Below are 22844 nucleotides of genomic sequence, written 5' to 3'. Positions count from 1 at the left end.
TCTTAAATGCTCAGAATTAAATAAAATAGAATAGAATTTTCAATCCCTCTGGTGGACATAACACTAGAATTGGATTAGTTGAAGTAAATTGAAGTTACAATAGATAGTCGGGTGTTCCCACTAATTGGGATCTGTCCCAATTCTGAATTCTGAAGTAAGTTTGGAGAAAGAGTCATCGCACAAAGGGCACTCTGGTCACAGCAGTAACAACAACAACAACAACAGTTTGCATTTATAAAGCGGGCCTCGCACCTCACGGAGGGCAGCATCCCAAAGCCGTTGGGAGGGGGAGGTGACTGCAGGCACAGTCGTAGGCGCGACCTGAAGATGAGGAAGGAAGGAAGGAAGGAAGGAAGGAAGGGGCAAGACGGAAGGATAAAGGAACAGTGCTCCAGAGTTTCGGGGCGTAGTGGCTGAAAGCGCGACCGCCGATGGTGGAAACACGGGCACGAGGGACTGGACAAGAGCCAGTCAGGCGGAGGCAGCGGGTTGTGGGTCGGGGGATAATCAAGTCGGAGAAACGGGGAGGTGCCAGGGCATGAGGGGATTTGAAAAGGAGTGCGAGGGTGGGGGGTGGAGTCTGTGGGGGGTGGAGTCTGTGGGGTGGGGGTGGAGTCTGTGGGGGGGGGTGGAGTCTGTGGGGTGGGGGGTGGAGTCTGTGGGGTGGGGGGTGGAGTCTGTGGGGGGGGTGGAGTCTGTGGGGTGGGGGTGGAGTCTGTGGGGGGGGGTGGAGTCTGTGGGGGGGTGGAGTCTGTGGGGTGGGGGGTGGAGTCTGTGGGGTGGGGGTGGAGTCTGTGGGGTGGAGTCTGTGGGGTGGGGGGTGGAGTCTGTGGGGAGGGGGTGGAGTCTGTGGGGTGGGGGGTGGAGTCTGTGGGGTGGGGGGTGGAGTCTGTGGGGAGTGGAGTCTGTGGGGAGTGGGGTGGAGTCTGTGGGGGGGGGTGGAGTCTGTGGGGTGGGGGGTGGAGTCTGTGGGGTGGGGGGTGGAGTCTGTGGGGTGGGGGGTGGAGTCTGTGGGGTGGGGGGGTGGAGTCTGTGGGGTGGGGGGTGGAGTCTGTGGGGGGTTGGGGTTGTGTGTGTGTTGGGGGGGGTCTGGCCTGTGCTGGTCTGTGCTGGCCTGGCCTGTGCTGTGCTGGTCTGTGCTGGTCTGGCCTGTGCTGGCCTGTGCTGGTCTGGCCTGTGCTGTGCTGGCCTGGCCTGTGCTGTGCTGGTCTGTGCTGGTCTGTGCTGTGCTGTGCTGGCCTGGGCTGTGCTGTGCTGGTCTGGCCTGTGCTGTGCTGGCCTGGTCTGTGCTGGCCTGGCCTGTGCTGTGCTGTGCTGGCCTGGTCTGTGCTGGCCTGGCCTGTGCTGGTCTGTGCTGTGCTGTGATGGCCGGGGGCCGCAGGGCTGTGCTGTGCTGGTGGCCGAGGCTGCTGTTGGAGGCTGTGAGTTGCTGGGGCTGCAGGAGCCGAGCCCGGGGGCAGGCGGTGAGTTTCCTGATCACAATCCCATGTACAGTACAGTACAGTACAGTACAGGTGAGAGTGAGTGAGTGAGAGAGAGAGTGAGTGAGAGCAGTGTGGGGGTTGCACGGGCCGTGGTATATTGTGCAGACACAGACTGACTGACTGAGTGAGTGACTGCTGGTGATGGCTGCTCTCCCTCTCTCTCTCTCTGGTGCTCAGGCTGCTGACTTGTTGTCATGTGCAATGCGCCGCTGTGCTTGTGACTGAAGAGGCAAAGTCCTGTTTAGCAGATCTCTCCAACAAATAGCAGGAAATGGGGGATGGGGCCAATGTTCAAGTGGTTACAGGGGGAGAGGTTACACATTAAAATAGTTGGAGAGGTTAATGTGTTATAGTGGATGCGAGTGCATATTTTTCAGAAGGTGCAGGGAGGCATATATGTTTAATGGGTACATAAAGGAGTGTATTATAGTGCATACGTTACGTATACAAGAACAACAAATTACATTTGTATAACGCCTTTCACGTCAAGAGCATGTTCCAAGACACATGATATAGTGGGTACAGGGGTATACATTATAGTGGGTGGGTGTCAGCTTGGCTCAGTGGTAGCACTCTCACCTCCGAGTCACAATTTTGAATCATATGGTATGTGCCGCCCACAGCGCAGAAACAGCCCAGGCCAAAGTGACTTTCTTTCCATCTGCGACCAGGGCTCCCTCTACCTCCTCGTCCTCCTTGACCTCTCTGCTGCCTTCAACACAGTCGACCACTCTATCCTCATTCACCTCCTCTCACCTCAACCTCCGCGACTCTGTCCTTGAATGGTTCAGATCCTACCTCTCACACTGCCTCCACTTCATCTCCACAAACGGCTTCTCCTCCAGCCCCCACACCGTCTTGTGCGGCATTCCTCAGGGCTCCGGTGACATCATCCGCAGACATGGGGTCATACATGTATGCGGATGACACCCAACTGTACCTCTCTGCCTCCACCCTTCACTCCAGGACCATTGTCAGACATCAAGTCCTGGATGAGAGCTGACTTTCTTCAGTTGAACGTCAACAAGACCGAGGCTCTCCTGATTGGCTCCCGTTAGCGCCTCTACACCTCAGGCGCTGACAGCATCACCATCCATGGTGCACACTCCACCTTACTGAGCCAATCTGGAACCTTGGGGACTTGTTTGACCCTCACTTATCCTTTCTACCCCACATCAGCGCCATGACCCGCTCTGCCTTCCCCACCTCCGCAATGTCGCCCGGCTCCGCCACTGTCTCACACCTCAGGCCGCCGAAACCTTCATACACTTCATTACATCGAGGCTCAACTATGCAAACTCATTGCTTGTCGGACTCCCCAACTCCTCCCTCCACAGGCTGCAGATCATCCAGAACTCTGCAGCCCGTGTCCTCTCCCGCACTAGGCTCCATGACCTTATCATCCCCATCCTTGCCCGACTCCACCGGCTTCCCATCACACAAAGGAATACAGTTCAAGATCCTGGTCCTCACCTTCAAAGCCCGCCATGGTCTTGCTGCCCCCCTACCATCCTGCTCACTCCCTCCGCTCAGCGGGCTCCGGCCTGCTTCACATCCTCCACCTCGCCCGCCCCACCATTGGCGAGCAGCTCTTCGGCCACTCTCTGAAATTCCATCCCGCAGTCCCTCCACCTCGACCCCTTTCTTGCCTCCTTCAAGACCCATCTCAAGATTCTTCTACAACCGTGCCCTCTGTCCAGCACCTTGGGACCTTCTCCTGACATGAAAGTCGCTGTACAAATGTAATGTTGTTATTGTCTAAGCTGACACTCCAATGTTGGAGGTGTGGTGCATTGTCAGAGATGCCGTCCTTCACATGAAATATTAAACTGAGGTCCTGTTTGCCTATTCAGGTGGATGTTAAGGATCTCATGGCACTATTCGAAAAGAGAAGGCAGTTGCTTCCGGTGTCCTGGCCAACCATTCCCCAAATAAAATTGGTCACTCACTCCATGGCTGCTTGTGGGATATTGTTGTGTGCAATTGTGCTTCTACGTTCGCCTACAAAGACACATTTCACAATAAATCATGTGAAGCACTTTGAGACGTCCTTCCATCATAATAACGCCGTAATAATAATAATAATCCTTGCATTTGATATAGCGCTTTTCACGTCGGGAGGACGTCCCAAAGCGCTTCATAGAACAAACTGTAAAGTGAATTGATTGTATATTTGTGGGCGAACGCGGCAGCCAATTGCGCACAGCAATGTCCCACAAACAGTTGTAGATTGAAAATGACCAATTTATTATTGTTTTTGGTTTTGGAGGGATTATTATTAGGCTCTGTGTGGAGTAAGGAAACTTGCCCAAGGTTTCGCCCTCTGCCTGGAATTGAACTCAGGTCTCTCACTTGCAAAGCGAGTGCTCTAACCACTGAGCCACAGGACTCCAGTAGCAAATACAGTAATAATCCTTACATTTGATATGCCCCTTATCACACCATCGAGACGTCTCAAAGTGCTTCATAGGATAAGCTGATGAAAGCCAATCAGGAGACTTTGGACTTGTTCGGAGACAGATTTGAAGGTGTGGAGGGAAGGATGGGTAGGGGCCGGGATGGGAAGGGTAGATGGGGAGGGACAGTAGTCACAAGGGCAGAGCAGCTGAGCAGATCCCCTCAACTTTGATTTCAAGGAAGTCCAGCATCTCCTTGCAGTTGGCATTGGAGGAGAGGATGGGCGAGGAGTGAGAGGGTGGGCGGAGGAGCTGGTCGGTGATGGAGAGGAGGAGCCTGGGTTGTCCTTGGCCTCCAAGATTGTCTTGGAGTAAAAGGACAATTTAATGGAGGTGAGAAGCGGATTGGTAAGTTTTGAAAGGTCTGGTCAGATCTGACGATGGATCGCTAAGTTGGATTTCAGCAGCACGCCTTTAGGGAGCGGAGGTGACAGGTGTACCAGGCATGTACCATGTAACATTAAAACATCATTGCAGTTTTCTTCCTGCTTTGGGACTCCCTTACATGGAACTATAACTGTTTCTTCTTTCTGTGTAGGTTCTCGATGGCTCTATTCATTTAGGAAGAGGATTTACTCTGACATTAGTGACCTTTCTGGGTTATGGAGCTTATAGAAACATCCCAAAATGCTTGGTTGTTCGTGCAATTGAAAAAGGTAAGCGGAGACCCCAGTCTTGGAGATTTGCGTTAGAATTCTGAGCGCTGAAACAACTATGACCTAGTGAAAGGATTGCTTGTCTCTGCTGTTACTGGTAGTGCCCGTCTGTAGAAATCTTCTTTCAATACTGTAAGTGAAAATGTAAGATGTTAGGAAATATTTATTGCAGAGCCGTGTGAGCCTGAAGAGGTATAGGGGAAGAGTAATTACTCTGAATGCAAAAAAAATGCAATTGGTTTATATTGCATACACAATAAATATTTACCCTTTGCACTCACAAGGCTTTCTGCACATGTACGAAATATAATAACATCCTCGATTAAGAACCACAATTACACTAGACGCATTGTGTGTTGCCAAAATCTTTGGAATTTGTTTTCAATCGGCACTACCGAAAAAAATACTATTCATCTTAAGTTGTATTTCTCCTGTGTTGTATTTCCAGTTGAAGACATTATAGAACAAGCCGACTACCTTTATGGCACTGGGGAAGTGGAGAAACTTTATCAGCTTCTTATCGAGTGCAATTCCAGGTATAACAGCACCTAGATTAGTAATGATAATAATTCTTGCATTTGATATAGCCGCAATAACGTTAAAATGTCTCAAAGTGCTTCATAGGTAATTGCTGTGACTAGTGACTGTGGCTTTGTAGGTGAATTTAGCGAACAATTTGCATATTGCAATGTCCTACAAACAGCCATGAAGTGATTGCCGAATTTATTGTAGGGTTTGCTAACCAGGACACTTTATTTAGCAGGTGGTGATTGGCATAGGTGCAACTCATCAGGTTAATGAAGACAATTGTGATGTGAATCTCATGAATCTCAAACCTGGATAATTGACATTCTGGCAAGAGATCAGTGGGACCCAAAGGGATTATCACAATTACAATTTGCATTTATATTATGCCATTCACCTTGAGAGAATTTCTTAATGTGCTTCACATTACTGATGAGAAACATAATTTGCCCACAAAATATACAGTGGATTCACTTTACAGTATATTCTGTGAGGCGCTTTGAGACGTCTCGGAAGACGTACCTATATCAATTGCAAGGATTATTATTATGTCAAAGTCATTATATTTAGCTGCAAAATGAATTCTTGCCAAGTTGGATTCTACTCTGAGGTTGTGCAATAGATCAATGTATTATGCCGTGGAAAGATAGGATGTAAGTTTTTGACTGCAAGTTCCTGATTCTATTCATACCATTGAAGGTTAGCAGTAGGTGCTGTGCAGACACAAGGTGCTTCCTCAGGAGAGGTCAAGCCAAACTGCTCTCATGCATCTGATAAAGGCCCAATTTTCTGTCCACCTACTTCATCTAAAAATGATGATGATGTTAATGTGCGTGTGAGCCTGAAAGGTGTTGGAGAAGAGTAATTACTCTGAATGCAAAAAAAAATGCGATTTGACTTGTAGTTTCACTTGGTCCCTATGCTTTCAATCCAGTGAAAACGGTGAGATTCTGTGGCGCTTAGCTCGTGCATCGCGTGACTTGGCTCAGCTCAAGACCACCTCGACAGAGAATAAGAAGAAGCTGACATACGAGGCTCTGACATATGCAAAAAAGGCACTTGAGAAAAATGAATCTAGTTTTGCAGCTCATAAGGTCAGTAATACAGACAATTTACATGTACTTTTTTCCTCTTTCCTGAAGTCTTTTGACTCCTTTTCCATTTTATTAGGGTATTTTTCCACAAGCGTTGTTTTCCTTCTAATGCCTTGCCAAAGTGGACATTATTCATTTGAGGTCAGTTGCTGAGATCTTCACCTGACAAACGTATACACACACCTTCCAGCAAGGGTCTCTGGATAGCGGTTGGAAGCATGAGCCATCTTTGGCTCTCTTTTAATTCAGGGCTAATGAGACCAATTGTAGCACAACATCTACTGCTCCAGTTTAGATCAGATAGACTGGGATTTACACCTCTAAGGTTTACTGCTACATTGGGTGAATGGCTTTTCTCACTCAGCTCTCCGTGTCCTGTTTAATTATATCATGATGTATTTGACGCTGATATTAATATGTTTGTGTTATCTTCCCACAGTGGTACGCTATCTGCATCAGTGATGTTGGGGACTACGAGGGCATCAAGGCTAAAATTGCAAATTCATATGTCATTAAAGAACATTTCCAGGTAAAGTAAGCAACCGCTACAAACAATCTTTTCCTGTTACAAAATATTACAACGTGCCATTACTTTTAGTCAAAATAATCTTATACCTATGTAATGCACTGAGGGGAGTAATGAGTATGAGTTGAATATTTTAAACTCATATTTGTTTTTAACAGTTGATACAGCAAATTTTATAGTGGTTGAAGAAGCCCTCAAATAGCAGAGTAAATGGGAAATGCCTCTGGATTTGAAGTGCATCTCCTAAAGGGAACTCAACGTATATCACACCAACCCTAGGACTGCACTGACTAATAATAATAATCCTTGCATTTGATATAGCGCTTTTCACGTCTTCTCGACGTCTCAAAGCGCTTCACAGAATATACTGTAAAGTGAATTGACCATATATTTGTGGGCGAAACGCGGCAGCCAATTGCGCACAGCAATGTCCCACAAACAGTCATGGATTAAAAATGACCAATTTATTGTTTTTTATTTTGGAGGGATTATTATTAGGCGTGTAGAGTAAGGAAACTTGCCCAAGGTTTTGCCCTGCCTGGAATTGAACCCAGGTCTTTCATTTGCAAGGCGAGTGCTCTAACCACTGAGCTACAGGACTCCAACACAAAGTCTTATCTCAGAGCCATGATCTCATGCATTGGAATGGCATACTCAGGGATCCCTGCGGGAGATGCATTTTATGTTCTGTGGTATCTTTTACACTGACATTTGGCACTTTTTCAATCTTAAAGTCAGTACCTTCTAAAATGCCGACAAACAATGGGAAATTAACTACAAACTATAATGAATCTGAATCACTGAAGTTTGCAATTGATCTTCCTAGAAAGAGGTTTAAGTGTATCATTTACTTACAGTGAAAGTTATAAGCTCTCAGTATTTCTAACTGACCTGGTAGATGTAAATGAGGCTACTTGTACATTACAATTATCTGGTAATCAACAAGAATTGTCCATTAATGTTAGCAAATATACAATATAAAATGTATTTAGGGTTTCTGATATTTGGTTGTAATTGAAACCCTCCGATAAAACACACCCAATACAAAAAAATGAAATTGGTGTCTATCCAAGGAAACTTTCCTCTCGCTTGCGAGGCGAGGGCTCTAACCACTACGCAAAAGAACTCTAGACTCTAGTGGCCAATAATCAGGGTTGTAACTAGATTAGTGCAATCCTGATAATTGGCCACTAGGTGTGACTGTTAGTAACTCCTATTGTATAGCGTTTAAATAAACAAAATTACATTTGTATATTCCCTTTCATGCCAGGAGGACGTCCCGTGAATAATGTCAAATAATTTGGGGATAAATTCTCATTGCAGAAAAATGAAATTAAATGTGTCCAATTATTTTCTAATTTTCTTTGCATTGGATACCCCTTTGCTCCTGGTCCCTTCTCCTCATTGCTGGGTGTGGTTTAATGGGCCTGGTTGGCCTCTGGTTATCATGCCTAAGTGGTATTTGTTCACATCTGAGACTTGGCAATGAGTGCTCTCCTCACCAGCTGCCACACTTGCATTGCGAGGAGTAGAGATTGCTATACAAGAAATCAAGAGCAGGATCGCTGTCAAGTTTTCCCCTCGCTGCACCAGGTTGGAGTGTCAGCATATGTGAGTTCAAATTCCAATATGAGGGGCTTGAATCCAGAGACTACCAGCTGAACCAGTCTGACACCTTTCCTTTATTAATATTTGTATCTTGGATATGATTCCAAACAGATTCCTTGATTTATTCATGATGAGGTCTTACTGTGTATTCTGGCAATTAAAATTTGATGTGTCTCACTATGTTCTGCCCAAACCTAATTCAACAGGTTGACTGCTCTCCTGGGTTGGAATAATGCAACCTGAACAAATTGTATTTATGACATTAGAACAAGAGGACATACAACAACCACTTGTGCTTATGTAGTGTCCTCCATGCAGGGTAGCGTCTCAAAGTGCTTAACAGTGGTGGCGCCTGACTCCGAGCCGGGGGGAGGTGGCCATAAGCACAGTCGAACAGGAAAGTTTTCAGGCGGGACTTGAAAGAGGGGAGAGAAGGGGCAAGGTGGAGGGATTGAGGGAGAGTGTTCCAGAGTTTTGGGGCATAGTGGCTGAAACCACAACCTCCAATGGTGGGGCAGAGGGTGCCAGGGACAAGCAGGAGGCCGGTGCCAGTCGAGCAGAGGCACCGGGTGGTGGATTGGGGAGTGAGGAGGTCGGAGAGGTAGCGAGGTGCCAGGGAGTGAATGGATTTGAACACAAGTGTGAGGATCTTGAAGTCGATCCATTCAGTGGTGGGGAGCCAGTGGAGCCTGGTCAGAACTGGTGAGATGGGGGAACAGTGTTTGGTCCGGGTCATTATGTGGGCAGCAGAGATTTGAATGAGCTGGATCTTGTGAATGGTGGAGCTGGGGAGACTGGCGAGAAGTGGGTTGGTGTAATCCAAGCGGAGGTGACAAATGCATGCACATGAGTTTAGAACTGTAAAGCACTATTTCAGATAGACACCAGGAAGTTTTTCTTTACCCAAAAAGCTAATTCACTACTAACAAGTTGCCAAGAAGGGTGGTTGAGGTTGGGAAACTGTACTCATTTAAAATCCAGTTTGGATGTTTTGATGGGAGGAGTGTGGGGTGGGTATTCTGGAAAGAAGAGATAAAATGACCTTAGAGGCCTTCTTCATCTAAACACAATCTTGTATACATAGCTCTCGAGACTCGTACTCAGAGTTTATAGTACAACATTTTGGTGAGTTTTTAATGTAGAATTATACAGCAATTGATTTACTTGATGAATGAATGAATGAATCAATGAATGAATCAATGAAGAACTCATTTTACAAAACATTTCTTTTTAGAAGGCCATAGAGATTAATCCAACTGATGCAACATCAATTCACTTAATGGGATTATGGTAAATAATTTTATATCATACTTATTTCATAGTGCTTGTATTCAGCATAGCTTCTTGTGCAATTTTGCTTCAGTATTTTGTTTCCAGCCTTCTTCATGTCCCTGCCTGCTCTGCTCCACCATCGGTGGGTGAGTCTTGAGATATTTTGTCTTCTTCCTTTGGAAAGCTTTTCCGAAGTACATCCCCTCATGCCCACCCTCTCTGCTTTCTCCTTATCTGCGGTTTTGTCTACTCCCAGCTTGCTCCCAGCTTGGACTCCTCAGTCTTTGCGAAACTCTTGAGACATTCTCCCAACGTGTAAAGCGATATACAAGTGCAAATTGCTGTTCTGTAGTTGAATGTATCTTACATTTCACCTTTTAGTAGATGTGTTCCTCAGTCTGATCCACATAAGCAAATCTAACATGTTTGCTGAATTTCAAGACATTTTTATGTTACATTCTTGTGGCCTTGAAAGATGCTCCTACATAAGGGGTTTGGGAGCCTCTGACGCAAATCATTACTTTATCCAAGTCTTAGGCTTTACTGGTGAATAAAAATAGCAGGATGTACTTGGGTTAATGAGAACAATATACTTAGCAGATATTTTGCTTCAATCTTTAGGAAAGCAGAGGACTGCTCTAGAATGCCTGCTATAGGCAAATAATTCTAACACTTGTGTGGGCACTGAATTCATTTTGTGGAAACTAGTAACTTTATCAAGTTTGTGTTGATTTTCCTGTAGTTATTTTGATTAGTCTAACAAATAGTTAAGCAAACCAAGACATTGACAGTATAAAATGTTGAATTACATGCTCAGCACTTTGATGGATCTGAAGGAGAAACTTGCAGTAACTTAGTTCTTATACTTATCCCATGAGGGAGAAAGGTAGGGCATCCAAAGCTAGAGCTCCCTGGATGACTAAGAAAATTGGGATTAAATGAAACAGGAAAAGGAGGCATATGATAAATGTCAGATTCAAAATACACTAGAGAATCAAGCAGAATACAGAAAGTGTAGAGGAGAACTGAAAAGGGAAATACGAGGGGCGAAGAGAGCATATGCGAAAAGATTAATGGGTAATATAAAAGGGAACACTAAAGTCTTCTATAAACATATACATTGTAAAAGGATGGTCAATGGTAGGGTGGGGCTGATTAGGGACCAAAAAGGCAAACTTCTTATGGAGGCAGAGGGCACGGCTGAGGTACAGAATGAATACTTTGCGCCTTTCTTCACAAAAGAGGATGCTGCTAATGGCACAGAAAAGGAGGAGGGGCTAGAGAAATTGGATAGGATAAAAATAGATAGAGAGGAAGTACTTAAAATATTGGCAGAGCTCAAAGCAGAAAAGTCACCCGGTCCAGATGGGATGCATCCTAGGTTGCTGAGGGAAGTTAAGGTGGAAATAGCAGACACTCTGGCCACAATCTTTCAATCTTCCTTGGATATGAGTGTAGTGCCTGAGGACTGTAGGGTTGCAAATGTTACATCCTTGTTCAAAAAATGCGGGAGGGATAAACCTGGTAACTACAGGCAAGTCAGCTTAACATCAGTGGTGGGAAAACTTCTAGAGACCATAAATCTGGGACAAAATTAATTTTCACTTGGAAAAACACAAGTTAATTAATAATAGTTAACACAGATTTGTTAAAGACAAATCATGTCTGACAAACATAATTGAGTTTTGATCAAATAACAAAGAGGATTGATGAAGATTGTGCAGTTGATGTAGTGTATATGGACTTTCAGAAGGTGTTTGATCAGGTGATATATAATAGACTGTTAGCAAAATTGCTAATTTTGGAAGGAAGAATGATGAGAGGCGATTTACAATAAATGGTACAGTTTTAAAGGGGGTTCACATACACAGGTCTTTGAAGGTGGGCAGTACAGGTTGATAGAGCTGTTAAAAAAGCACATGGGATCCTTGGCTTTATAAATAGGCATAGAGTACAAAAGCGAGGAAGTTCTGCTAAGCCTTTACACGTCACTAGTTTAGACCTCAGCTGAAATATTGTGTCCAATTCTGGGCACCACAGTTTAGGATGGATATCAAGGTGCAGAGGAGATTTACCAGAATAGTACCAGGGATGAGGGACTTTCGTTATGTGGAGAGAATAGAGAGGCTGGGATTATTCTCCTTAGAGCAGAGAAAGTTAAGGGGAGGTTTAATAGACGTGTTCAAATTTATGAGGAGTTTTGATAGAGGAGATAGGGAGAAACTGTTTCCACTCCCAGGTGGGTCAGTAATCAGGGTACATAGATTTAAGATAATTTGCAAAAGAACCAGAGGGGAGATGAGGAGAATTTTTTTTTACACAGAGAATTGTTACGGTCTGGAATGCACTGCCTGGAGGGGATGGTGGAAACAGACTCAATAACAACTTTCAAAAGGGAATTGGATAGGTACTTGAAAAGGAAAAAATTGCAAGGATATGGGGAAAGGGCAGGGGAGTGGGACTGATTGGATAGCTCTTCCAAAAACAGCTGACACAGGCACGATGGGCCGAATGTCCTCCTCCTGTGCTGTAATATTTTATGATTCTACTTCTGGTAGACATAGTTTTTAAGCAAAACTTGGTGGGCTGGGATTGCAATCTTGTCTTTTCCCTGAATAAAGTCCACATTGTTGCTGTACCACTATATGAAAGAAGAGTAACTAAGTCAAACACTTTGTCTTCAAACTTCCTGCTGAAGCAGGAATTCGCCTTTGGTGCACTATCTTGCAAGCTGGCATACAGCTTTACTGATTCCTGGTAAGCAAGCGTTCTGAAAAACAAATTGAACAGCTCCAGTATTGTGAAGCAATCTGAGCTGTGCATTCTGAATTTTTGGCGATTGAGATATGCTTTGAATGAAGATAAAATTGTCATGTATCAATCTTCACTGGTCACAGCTAATCTTTGAGGACCACATTACTGGTATAATTTAGCAAAATACTGCGTTTGAGCCGGTAACCATGAGCAGTTGGCAATAAGTTCCAATTCTTAAACATGTTTGAGTAAGGACAAGGTAAATCATTTAATAAGAGATTTGAAATGTATTTATTTTCTAGGTGCTACACTTTTGCAGAACTACCCTGGGTCCAGAAGAAGATAGCGGCCATGTTTTTTTCCATACCACCAAGCTCTACCTTTGACGAGGTAATGGAAACGCAACACTTCAATCCCATTTTGGGGGGAAAAAAAATCTCTATGGGATTGAAACAAATGTTTGCAATAGCCTGTTACAGTTTTTCTAGTAAGGCTAGAAATCCTATTTTCTCGTTATGCCCTTGTATCCCTGGGTCATGCAATGAACTGTCGCAGAGACAGCTGACTCACCACTAGGAGGTGTGTAAATCCTCAGATAATTTAACATAACATGTAGGAGGACGCCATTCGGCCCTTCGAGCCTGCCCCGCCATTCAATCATGGCTGATCTTCTTATCTAACTCCAGCTAATACTATAAACCTGCTTTATCCCCATATCCCTTAATCCCTTTTACAATAAGAAATATATCTATCTCAGTCTTGAATATGTTGAAGGACTGAGCGTCAACAGCCCTTTGGGGTAGCGAGTTCCATACATTCACCACCCTTTGAGTGAAGAAGTTCTTCCTCAACTCAGTGTGAAAGGGTTGGCCTCTGATTTTAAGGTAGTGACCCCTGGTTTTAGTTTCTCCAACCAGAGGAAACAATCTCCCACTATCTACTCTACCATGCCCTTTGATGATCTTATAGGTTTCTATAAGATCCCCTTTAATTCTTCTATAATCTAGAGAATATAGGCCCAAATTGGTCAACCTATCCTAGTAACTCAACCCCTTCATCCCTGGTACTAACCTAGTAAATCTACGCTGCACCCCCTCCAAGGCAACTACATCCTTCCTTAAATGAGGAGACCAAAACTTGACACAGTATTCCAGGTGTGGTCTCACCGGGGCCCTATACAGTTGCAGCAAGACTTCCCTACTCTTATACTCTAATCCTTTCATAATGAATGCTAACATACCGTTTGCCTTCCTAATTGCTTCTGCACCTGCAGACTAACTTTCTGTGATTGGTGTACAAGGACACCCAAGTCCCTCTGGACGCTAACACATTCCAATCTCTCCCCTTCTAAAAATAACCCGCTCTACTGTTTTTGCTACCTAGGTGGATGACTTCGCACTTCCCTACATTATACTTCATCTGCCACCTACCTGCCCAATCACCTAACCTATCTATGTCTCGCTGCATTTTTTAATGTCGACCTCTGTGTTGACACTTCCTCCTAGTTTTGTGTCATCCGCGAATTTAGATATATTAACTTTGATGTCCTCATCTAGATCGTTGATGTAGATGGTAAATAGCTGAGGCCCAAGGACTGATCCTTGTGGCACTCCACTAGTCACATCCCGCCAATCTGAAAAGGACCCGTTTATCCCTACTCTTTGTTTCCTACCCGTTAACCATTCCCCAATCCACGTTGATATGCTCCCCCCAATTCCATGGGCCCTTATCTTTTGGACTAACCTTTTATGTGGCACCTTATCGATTGCCTTCTGGAAGTCCAAATAGACCACAATCACTGATTCACCCTTATCCAGTTTACTGGAAATGTCCTCAAAAAACTCTATGAGATTTGTCAAACATGACTTCCCTTTTGTAAAGCCATGTTGACTTGGCCTAATTATATTGTGCTCCTCTAAATACCGCACTACCACATCCTTAATCAACGATTCTAAAATTTTTCCTATCACTGATGTGAGACTAACTGGCCTATAGTTCCCCATCTTTTCCTTTCCACCTTTTTTAAATAGTGGTGTGACATTTGCAATCTTCCAATCCATGGGGACTGTTCCAGAATCCAAGGAATTTTGGAAGATCAGACATAAGGCTTCCACTATCTCATAAGCTACCTCTTTTAAAACCCTGGGATGCAAGCCATCCAGACCGCACTATTTCTAAGAATAGTGAGTTTATATGTAAACTTTATATTAAAATTGATGCAACTGTCTTTCATTTTTGTTTCAGGCTCTACAATATTTTACTGAAGCTGAGAAAGGTAAGAAGGCTAATAAATACCCTGGATCATATGCTCCAATTTGTTTTAATGGGATAGTAGGAGGTGGTGGTTTCTCATGCATACAGGGAGCCATGTAGCCTGGGTGTAGGGGATATCAGTAAGACCATTTTGTCTTAAAATTTAAGATCATACAGAATTGTGGAAAATACTTCATTACAGTCTTAATTTGGAAGACATTCTTGTTAAGAACTGCAGAAAAACAGCTTCCAAATTAAAACAATTTATGAATTTTCCACAATTATGCAGAATTTTAAGACACTGCTTTTACGGGCTGAAACTAACAAGAAGTTGAGTTTGGACCGAAAATGTATATATAAAATGCTGCTTAAACTGCAATAAAATCCCCTACTTGTTTTTCCAAGCCATGTGTTTCTGTGTGGGGCAAAAAGAAACGCAATTTTTGTTACATTTTCCTCACCACAATTAAAATGTGGTTCTCGGTCGTAGTGTATGTTCTCAGAATGGTAAAGCGCTGATCAGCTTAAGATTTGTAGCTGTATAATAAAACTGCAACTGTACTATGAAACATTTAAATATTTATACCGCCCCAAATGTCTGGGATGTTTTATAGCAGATATAGAACATAACTGGCTAAAATTATGTTGTCTTCCTAGAAATATACTGTACAAAGGAGTGACCCTTGGCTGTACAAATGGTGACCCTTGGCTGGCTCAGTTGATGGCACTCTAGTTTAAGGTTTATATTTGTAAAACTAACTTTGATTGAGTCATGTCTCTCACCTCTCTCACTTTGCAGTTCCTTATTATCACCTGCGCAACATTGCCCGGCTCCGCCACTACCTCACCCCTTACGCTGCCGAAACCTTCATCCAGGCATTCACCACATCTAGACTCGACTACACCAACTCCCTGCTTGTTCACCTGCCCAACTCTTCCGTCCACAAGCTGCAGCTCATGCAGAACTCTGCAGCTCAGGTCCTCTCCCGCACCAGGCTCCGTGACCCCATCACCCCCACCCTCGCCTGGCTCCACTGGTTCCCCATCCCCTAGAGGATACAGTTCAAAATCCTTGTCCTCACCTTCAAGGCCCTACATGGCCTTGCCCCTTCCTACCTCTTCCAACCTGCTGACCCCGTATCAACCTGTCCGCTCCCTCTGCTCAGCAGGCACCGACCTTCTCCATGACCCCACTCAGCCTTTCTGCCCCCACCCTATGGAACTTCATCCCACATTCCCATTGCCTCATTCCCTCTCTTGCCTCCTTCAAGGCGCGTCTCAAAACCCTCCTCTTCGACCCCGCCTTCGGCCATCCTCCATCCCCCTACTCTCCAACCTCCCCAATCCTGACCCTCAGCTCGGGACCAAGCATGAAACACAGGATCTTCTTGGTCTTAGTGGCCTAATGCCATACCTGCAATTATAAGGAACTCTAGAGCGAGAGAGGGTGAGAGACATGACTCATTCAGTTAGTTCATTTTAGAAATATAATGGACAAGACAACCTTATCTACCCATTGAGACGCTACCCCACATGAAGGATGCTACATCAAGTTGTTGTTGAACCATTTAGTTACTCGTTACCCATATAAGTGGCATCAGCTCTGAGACTAATCAGTGTGTAATTATATACCACATACACACTTATAAATTAATTTGAGGAAACTTGGCAGGGTGCTTTCAATGGCAAGCTGTGGTTTTAACTGATTAAACTCTAGCAGTATCCCAACGCACACTCTGGGGTTTCCAAGCCCAATCCACCATTAACCTTTTCAAATATCTGCTTTTAAGCAAGAAAGCTTCTAGGCCTACAACAATTGCAGACAGTTCTCCTGTTCTCAGTCTATTTCAAAATATAAATTATTGGTCTTGGCTATGAAACCGGCTGCCACTGAATTTGGTCATGTTATTCCTTCTCTCCATGCCCACTGCATCCATGTCTCCAGTCTCTCTTCCCAACCATGTCTGCAGCCTGTCTATGATTACAGTGGTGAGACATCACCTTGTTGACGAGTATCAACAAGATAATAATAATCCCTCCAAAAAAACCAAAAAACAATAATAAAAAAAAAATTGGGTCATTTTCAATCTACGACTGTTTGTGGGACATTGCTGTGCGCAATTGGCTGCCGCGTTCGCCCACAAATATACAGTCAATTCACTTTACAGTGTGTTCTGTGAAGCGCTTTGGGACGTCCTCCCGACGTGAAAAGCGCTATATCAAATGCAAGGATTATTATTATTATTATTATTATAATCTGTGCCTAATATTCTCTGGCATCAGCGCTGTCCAGACACAGAAATTTCCATGTGTATGTAGCATGCATGGAGCTCTGTCTGGTTTGGCTACCCTATACATGGTGATTGGTTTCTGTATATAGCAGACATCTGGCTGACCAGACGAAAGGTTTCATAAGATCACAAAACTTAATTGTTTCTGTTACAGCTGATCCAAATTTCTACAGCAAAAACTTACTGATGTTAGGTAAAACATTCATGAAGTTACAAAATGTGAAGAATGCCATACTGTGGCTGAATAAAGCAAAAAACTACCCAACACGTACTGAAGAAGATGTGCAGGTATGAGTTTTATTTACTGTAACCAATTTCACAAATCTATAATACTGTACAGGAAATTTCTCTGCAGTTAATTAGAATTTCATTAAAAAAATAAATAAAATAAAATAAATACCTTTTATTTCAGGTAGTTTAGATGCATTCAAGAGGAAGCTAGATCTTCACATGTGGGAGATTCATGTGGAGTATAAATACTGTCAGACTGATTTGGCCAAGTGGCCTGTTTCCTTGTTGTATATTATTTGTGTTCATGACTAGTACAATTGCTAATTTAACATGTCAGTCCAGTTCAAGAAATGAGACATGACACTAACATGGCTCTGGCTGTCCCAAGGACAGTTCATGAAGTCATTTCAGTCTGACAGTGCAGTGCCACTGCACTGAAGGGTTTGCTTTAACTGGCTAAAATCACAATATTGTAATTTCACAGCAAATAGCCAGTTAAGAAATGACACTCCTTTTAACTTGCGCGTGTAAAGGGAGAAGGAAAAGCCTTTGCTTTATTTTATTTGCAGACTTTTGTATAAACATGATTAGGTGATCTGCAGTTGAACAGTTGAATTTCATCTTTTATCCTTTGTGTCAAACACATAAGCAGAGCCAGTTATGGATTCATTTTCTCTGCCATTACTAATGTCACAAGCTGTTCACATAAGAAAAACTAGAATCTGAATTCACTTCATTTGGAATATTCTATACTTTTTGCAACATTTCTGAAGCTTTATTGCCCGCTTTTAAAGCAGTCAGCAAAAGGATGACATACTAAATTTAAAGTTTTGCTCCTTCACTTGCCTCGTTCAAGGCACGTCTCAAGACCCTCCTCTTCGATCGCACCTTTGGCCACCCTCCTATTCTCCATGATTCCAACTCTTCCCCCCTCCACCCCCACCCCCTGCTCAGGTCTAAATCCCTGACTGTCCAGCGCCTTGGGAGGTCCTTCTGATGTGAAAGGTGCTATACAAATGTAATTTTGTCTTGTAAAATTTGGCAACCCACTATCTTCTGACTCACCCAATAGTGGAGACCTGTAACATAGTGATTAGCTTCGCAAGCGAGAGGACATGGGTTTGATTCCCAGGCAGGGAGAAACATTGGGCAAGTTTCCTTACTCCACCTGCCTCTGTTCAACTAGCAGTCAGTACGAACCTGGTTGTTAGTCAATTGGCGATTACGTTTCCGGGGTTAATAATCCCTTAAAAAAAGTCACTCAATCCACAACTGTTTGTAGGGCACTGCTGTGCGCAATTGGCTGACAAGTTTCACCAATATATTATATATGCAGCAGATTCAAAATACCATAAATCCTGTAATAAGAATAAACTATGGTGGGTATTCTGGAAGCATTAGATTGAATAATCTTCAGCTATATCAATCTTGCAAATATACTAGTTCATTGGGGTGGAGAGGAGAAAGTTTGGGGGATGAAGGAATGAATAAACAAGCTTTCCTTTAGTTATGACCTATAGAACCATAGAGATGTATAACAAGTAGTAGGCCATTCAGCCAGTCGATGACCTAGATGTCATTTTCCTTTTTTTTTTTAAAAAGGTCCAAAAAGAAGCTGCTGAATTACTGAAGTCAATGGGTGTGAAGTGAGAAGCCGATTCAAATCAAGCTCAATGCAATGTAATTGTGAAATGAATCATTTCTATTGTAAGATATTCTATTGTAAGATAAAATGAGTGAAGGTTTTCATTAATTTCTCAGAACATTACTCAATCAAAAGAATTTTTATTAAAGGTTTGTAAATCATTTTAGAATTCTACAATAATGAAATTGTACAGGTTGAAACTATTGCCTTGCAATATTAAACGTTATACTCTACATCATGTATTTTGTGTACTGTTATATATATATTTGCAAAACAAAGGTTCTTCAGTAGGCAACTCAAGTGTTGAGTATTTGACTCAACCAGAAAGAAGATATTGAGCTTGAATCACACAGTTATTCATCACTAGATTGCTTGCGCAGTTCAGTGTTCAGAGAAATAAAACTGACTGTCCATCTGGCACCAGTTAATATCACTCTGTCACTTGTACAGAAATTCACTTTGTATTCAAATTCTCAAAAATATCAAACTACAAATAGCTCAATGATTTTTTTGTCAATGTCTTTAAAGGTGGCTTTTAGCATTATTTTGGTACATTTATAAATTGCAGTCCAGCACTTTTCCCACTTGCCAATAGTACAGATTGACAAGAATTTAGTTGGCTTTCATCTGAGAAAATCTAACATGAAACAATAAACGTACACAGAAAAAGAGGGAGAACGGAAATTACCATATATTTCAAGCTATTTCTCCATACACAATTAGCAGCGAAATTTGAAGGGAAGAGGTTATCTTGAGCACCTGACAGAAGATAAACAGAAGTTTGAATGCCGATCTAACACACTTCAGGAAATACCCTTTTCTCAATAATGACACCAGCTGGCAGGTAGGGACAAATAACAAAAGTCATATCAACAATTTCTGTACACTTTACTTTTTACAGCAATAGCTGTTACAATTTTTACAGTGTTGACTACACTTGATATGTTACAGTAAAATAATTTGATTTGCAATGGGGAAAAACTGACCAAACTCAGGGGTTTACAAAACTTTATACAAATTAAAAACTTTAATGGAATTTACAATGTTTAAATTTAAAGTGTTACAAATGTTACATTTCAAATGTCCATAGCTCCCCATTCACTGCAAGATAATGATCTGTTAGTTTGCAGTTTCATATAATTCACATAATTATGATTTTAAATAGAATTTTGTTACAGGTTGTAATTAAGTAGATGTCCTCAATACTGGTGAAACTATTTTAAACTTATCCTTTTCTTGCATGTTTTGAAACTTCTGTATTTAAGAAAAAAATAAATCACTTGAATATTTCTAGAATTGAAGGTCTACATTAGAAATTATATTTCAAAGCCAGAGAAGAAATCAAACCTCTGAATACAATGTAATTTACATGAAAGCCATTAGGAAAACAGCATAATATTGCAATGGAAAACTAATTACACAACATTCCTTACAATGTGCAAAGCTTACATATTGATTTATACTTTTTGTATTCCTGATTGATAAATGTAACTCTTCTAAAAGGCTGAACATGAAAGCAGCACAGAGGTAATATTTTGCATAATTACACTGTGAAAATTGTCCACATTAGCTTTTTGTATATAAATTTACATTATATTAGTATTATGAGGTACTGCCCATCACCTCTACTTTTGTTTTTATCGAGTCTGCTATACACAAGAGACATACATAAACAGTAATAACACAAGAAAATAAAAGAAAATCTCAGGTCAGCATTTTACACATTCTATTATTTCAACAAGCCAGCAGCATTAATTCTAGATACTTATTGACAGTGTTTGGCATTAGCCTTAAATACTCTAATGACAGCCATGCAAGAAATAACTGTGGCAGAGGTTACAACAGTGGAAACTGAGCAATCCACAGTTTGTTTTCCCTGGAAGATACAGCCAAGACTAAGCAGAGGCCCAATAGCACACCAACCAAATCTCTTTTCAAGTACGCTCTATAAAACTAGAGCCATTGGTATTCCAGCTGTTTCTGTTCTTTTTAAAATCCATTATTTGTTTCAGAAAGCAGCCAAACTGTTTTCTCCTCAAACTATTATAAAGGGAAAACACAGATATGTGAAATACTATATATTGTTCAAGACAGATATTTTGCATAATGAATCTGGAAGAAAAGCAGATCAGTTCTATTGAGTTCCAGAACTAAATTACTTCAGTCGGGCAGATAGCATATATACAATAATCAATGTCTGTGCAACTGTAGGTGGCTGGATATCAAATAAAAACACGTTTTGATGTTATCAGTTAACAAATTTGTTGCTGTGTTTATTCCTGTCCGAATCCTTCAGTTTCTTCAATTGCAAAAAGCAGTTTTTCTTTCAGTTGCTCATAGCTTTTGTAAGGTGGCAAGTCCAAACGGTTAAAACTGTGGGGAAAACACATATCTGAATATTTTGTTCCAGCAAGTAGATTCAATCATTTGAGTTAAGAGACTCAGGGACTCTTGGGGTTACCTCTTATTCAACTGAGTGCAATATGAGCAGGTTCACTGCACAAAGCTGCCAATCTAGGCGACATGATTTGTGTTCCAATCATTATAAGAGAGTAAAGGCACATGGCTGAGATAAAGGGAGCTTTACAGTACACCTCGCTGCTGTTGTACTCCATTAATGTGTGCTAGAAGGGGGAATGTGCTCCATTCCCTAACACTGACATCACTTTTCTCCACTAAATTTTCTCCTCAATACGTTTTTGATTTCTGTACCTTCTATTCCACTACAGTTCCATGGAAACCACTGGAGTTGGAATCCTGGTCTACTTAAGGTCAACCCAAGGACACAAGGGCTAATTGTTGCCTGGACTAAGATCATCTATTTCACCCATTTGTGAACCTGCAACCTTCGGGCCAGTAGGCCCCAGTGACATTTTTACTCAATAGACCACCAGAGAGTTGAAAGTGGAATTCCTTACCTCAATGAACACTAACAAATGTTACAGATACTTTGATAATCATGATTGGTTTAAAGCAGCACACTGAAGTTTTGAACTGATAACAATTATTGTGCTGCAGTTGCAAGTAATTTGCATGGTCGTCATTGTGTGTGTAGCTGGCACTGGAGATTTTAAACTTACTCCAGGCATTGGACAGTCAGGAATTTGGACCCGAGTTGGGGGTTGGGGTGGGTGGAGAGTAGGAGGATGGCTGAAGACTTGGTCGAAGAGGAGGGTTTTGATACGTGCCTTGAAGGAAGCAAGGGAGGGAGTGAGGCAAAGGGAATGTGGGATGGAGTTCCATAGGGTGGGGGAAGAAACCTGAAGGCCTGGTCGCAGATGATGGGACCCGCCAGGTAGGTAATGTGGAATAGGCCAGAGCCTGCTGAGCGGAGGGAGCGGGAGGATTGATAAGGGGTCAGCTGGTCACAGAGCTAGGGAGGGGCAAGGCTGCGGAGGGCTTTGAAGGCGAGGCCGAGGATTTTGAGCTCTATCGTCTGGGGGATGGGGAGCCAGTGGAGCCGAGCGACGGTGGGGGTTATGGGGTCACAGAGGCTGGTACGGGAAAGAACATGAGCTGCAGAGTTCTGGATGATCTGCAGCTTGTGGAGGGAAGAGATGGGAAGGCTGACAAGTAGGGAGTTGGCATAGTGGAGCCTAGATGTGAAGGGCGCTACATAACTGCAAGTTGTTGGATATTGACTGAAAATAGCACTTTGGAGCCAGGTTTCAGCCAACTGTGAAGCGCTTTGGGACGTCCTCCCGACGTGAAAAGCGCTATATCAAATGCAAGGATTATTAATTGGGAATCCAACTTTACGGATACTATTCCTAGCTCCAAATTGAACAGTCGGTCTTAGGCAACAGAGAAAATAAGTCATTTTGTGTTCCAGAATTATAGAAATCTTGGAAATTACGTTCAAGCAATCGTAGCAACATAACAGAAAAAACATAATGGAGTAAGAAAGGAAAGATGGGAAAATAAGTTTTTAATATTGCATAAATGATATATAAATTTGACATTTACATATCTATTGCATATTTTCAGCAGTTGTGTGAATTGAAAACTTTTAAAAACATGACTTGCCTCAGGGAGCTGAAATTTTCCCA

The 22844-nt window shown here is 42.7% G+C and overlaps 2 protein-coding genes across 5 annotated transcripts in view; one reads left to right on the top strand and one right to left on the bottom strand.

Annotated features, from left to right (window-relative positions):
• The first annotated feature begins 1349 nt into the window (after positions 1-1349).
• Positions 1350-19035, top strand: rmdn1 (regulator of microtubule dynamics 1). Of its 2 annotated transcripts, none has more exons than XM_007903436.2 (10): positions 1350-1463; positions 4479-4596; positions 5045-5132; positions 6056-6215; positions 6655-6744; positions 9584-9639; positions 12678-12765; positions 14620-14650; positions 17074-17207; positions 18753-19035. In XM_007903436.2, exons 1-10 carry the CDS (start codon positions 1365-1367, stop codon positions 18798-18800), a joined length of 912 nt encoding a protein of 303 aa, XP_007901627.2. In that variant the 5' UTR covers positions 1350-1364; the 3' UTR covers positions 18801-19035. The 2 variants fall into 2 exon arrangements, with proteins under 2 accessions (XP_007901627.2, XP_042188246.1); XM_042332312.1 differs by having other exon boundaries at positions 5036-5132.
• The window catches only part of LOC103185090 (NEDD4-like E3 ubiquitin-protein ligase WWP1), a 58918-nt gene continuing 54992 nt past the window's right edge, over positions 18919-22844 (bottom strand). For all 3 annotated transcript variants that reach the window (XM_042332311.1, XM_042332310.1, XM_007903442.2), the window contains one exon: positions 18919-21168. In XM_042332311.1, coding sequence (XP_042188245.1) covers positions 21069-21168 — 100 coding nt within the window. In that variant the 3' untranslated portion in view covers positions 18919-21068. The remainder of the gene's footprint in view (positions 21169-22844) is intronic.

The sequence above is a fragment of the Callorhinchus milii genome, unplaced genomic scaffold (genome assembly GCF_018977255.1).
Source record: "Callorhinchus milii isolate IMCB2004 unplaced genomic scaffold, IMCB_Cmil_1.0 Scaffold2, whole genome shotgun sequence".
In the NCBI taxonomy this organism is placed as follows: domain Eukaryota; kingdom Metazoa; phylum Chordata; class Chondrichthyes; order Chimaeriformes; family Callorhinchidae; genus Callorhinchus; species Callorhinchus milii.
Note: the sequence above shows the minus strand (reverse complement) of the source record. Positions and strands in the feature narration are given on the sequence as shown.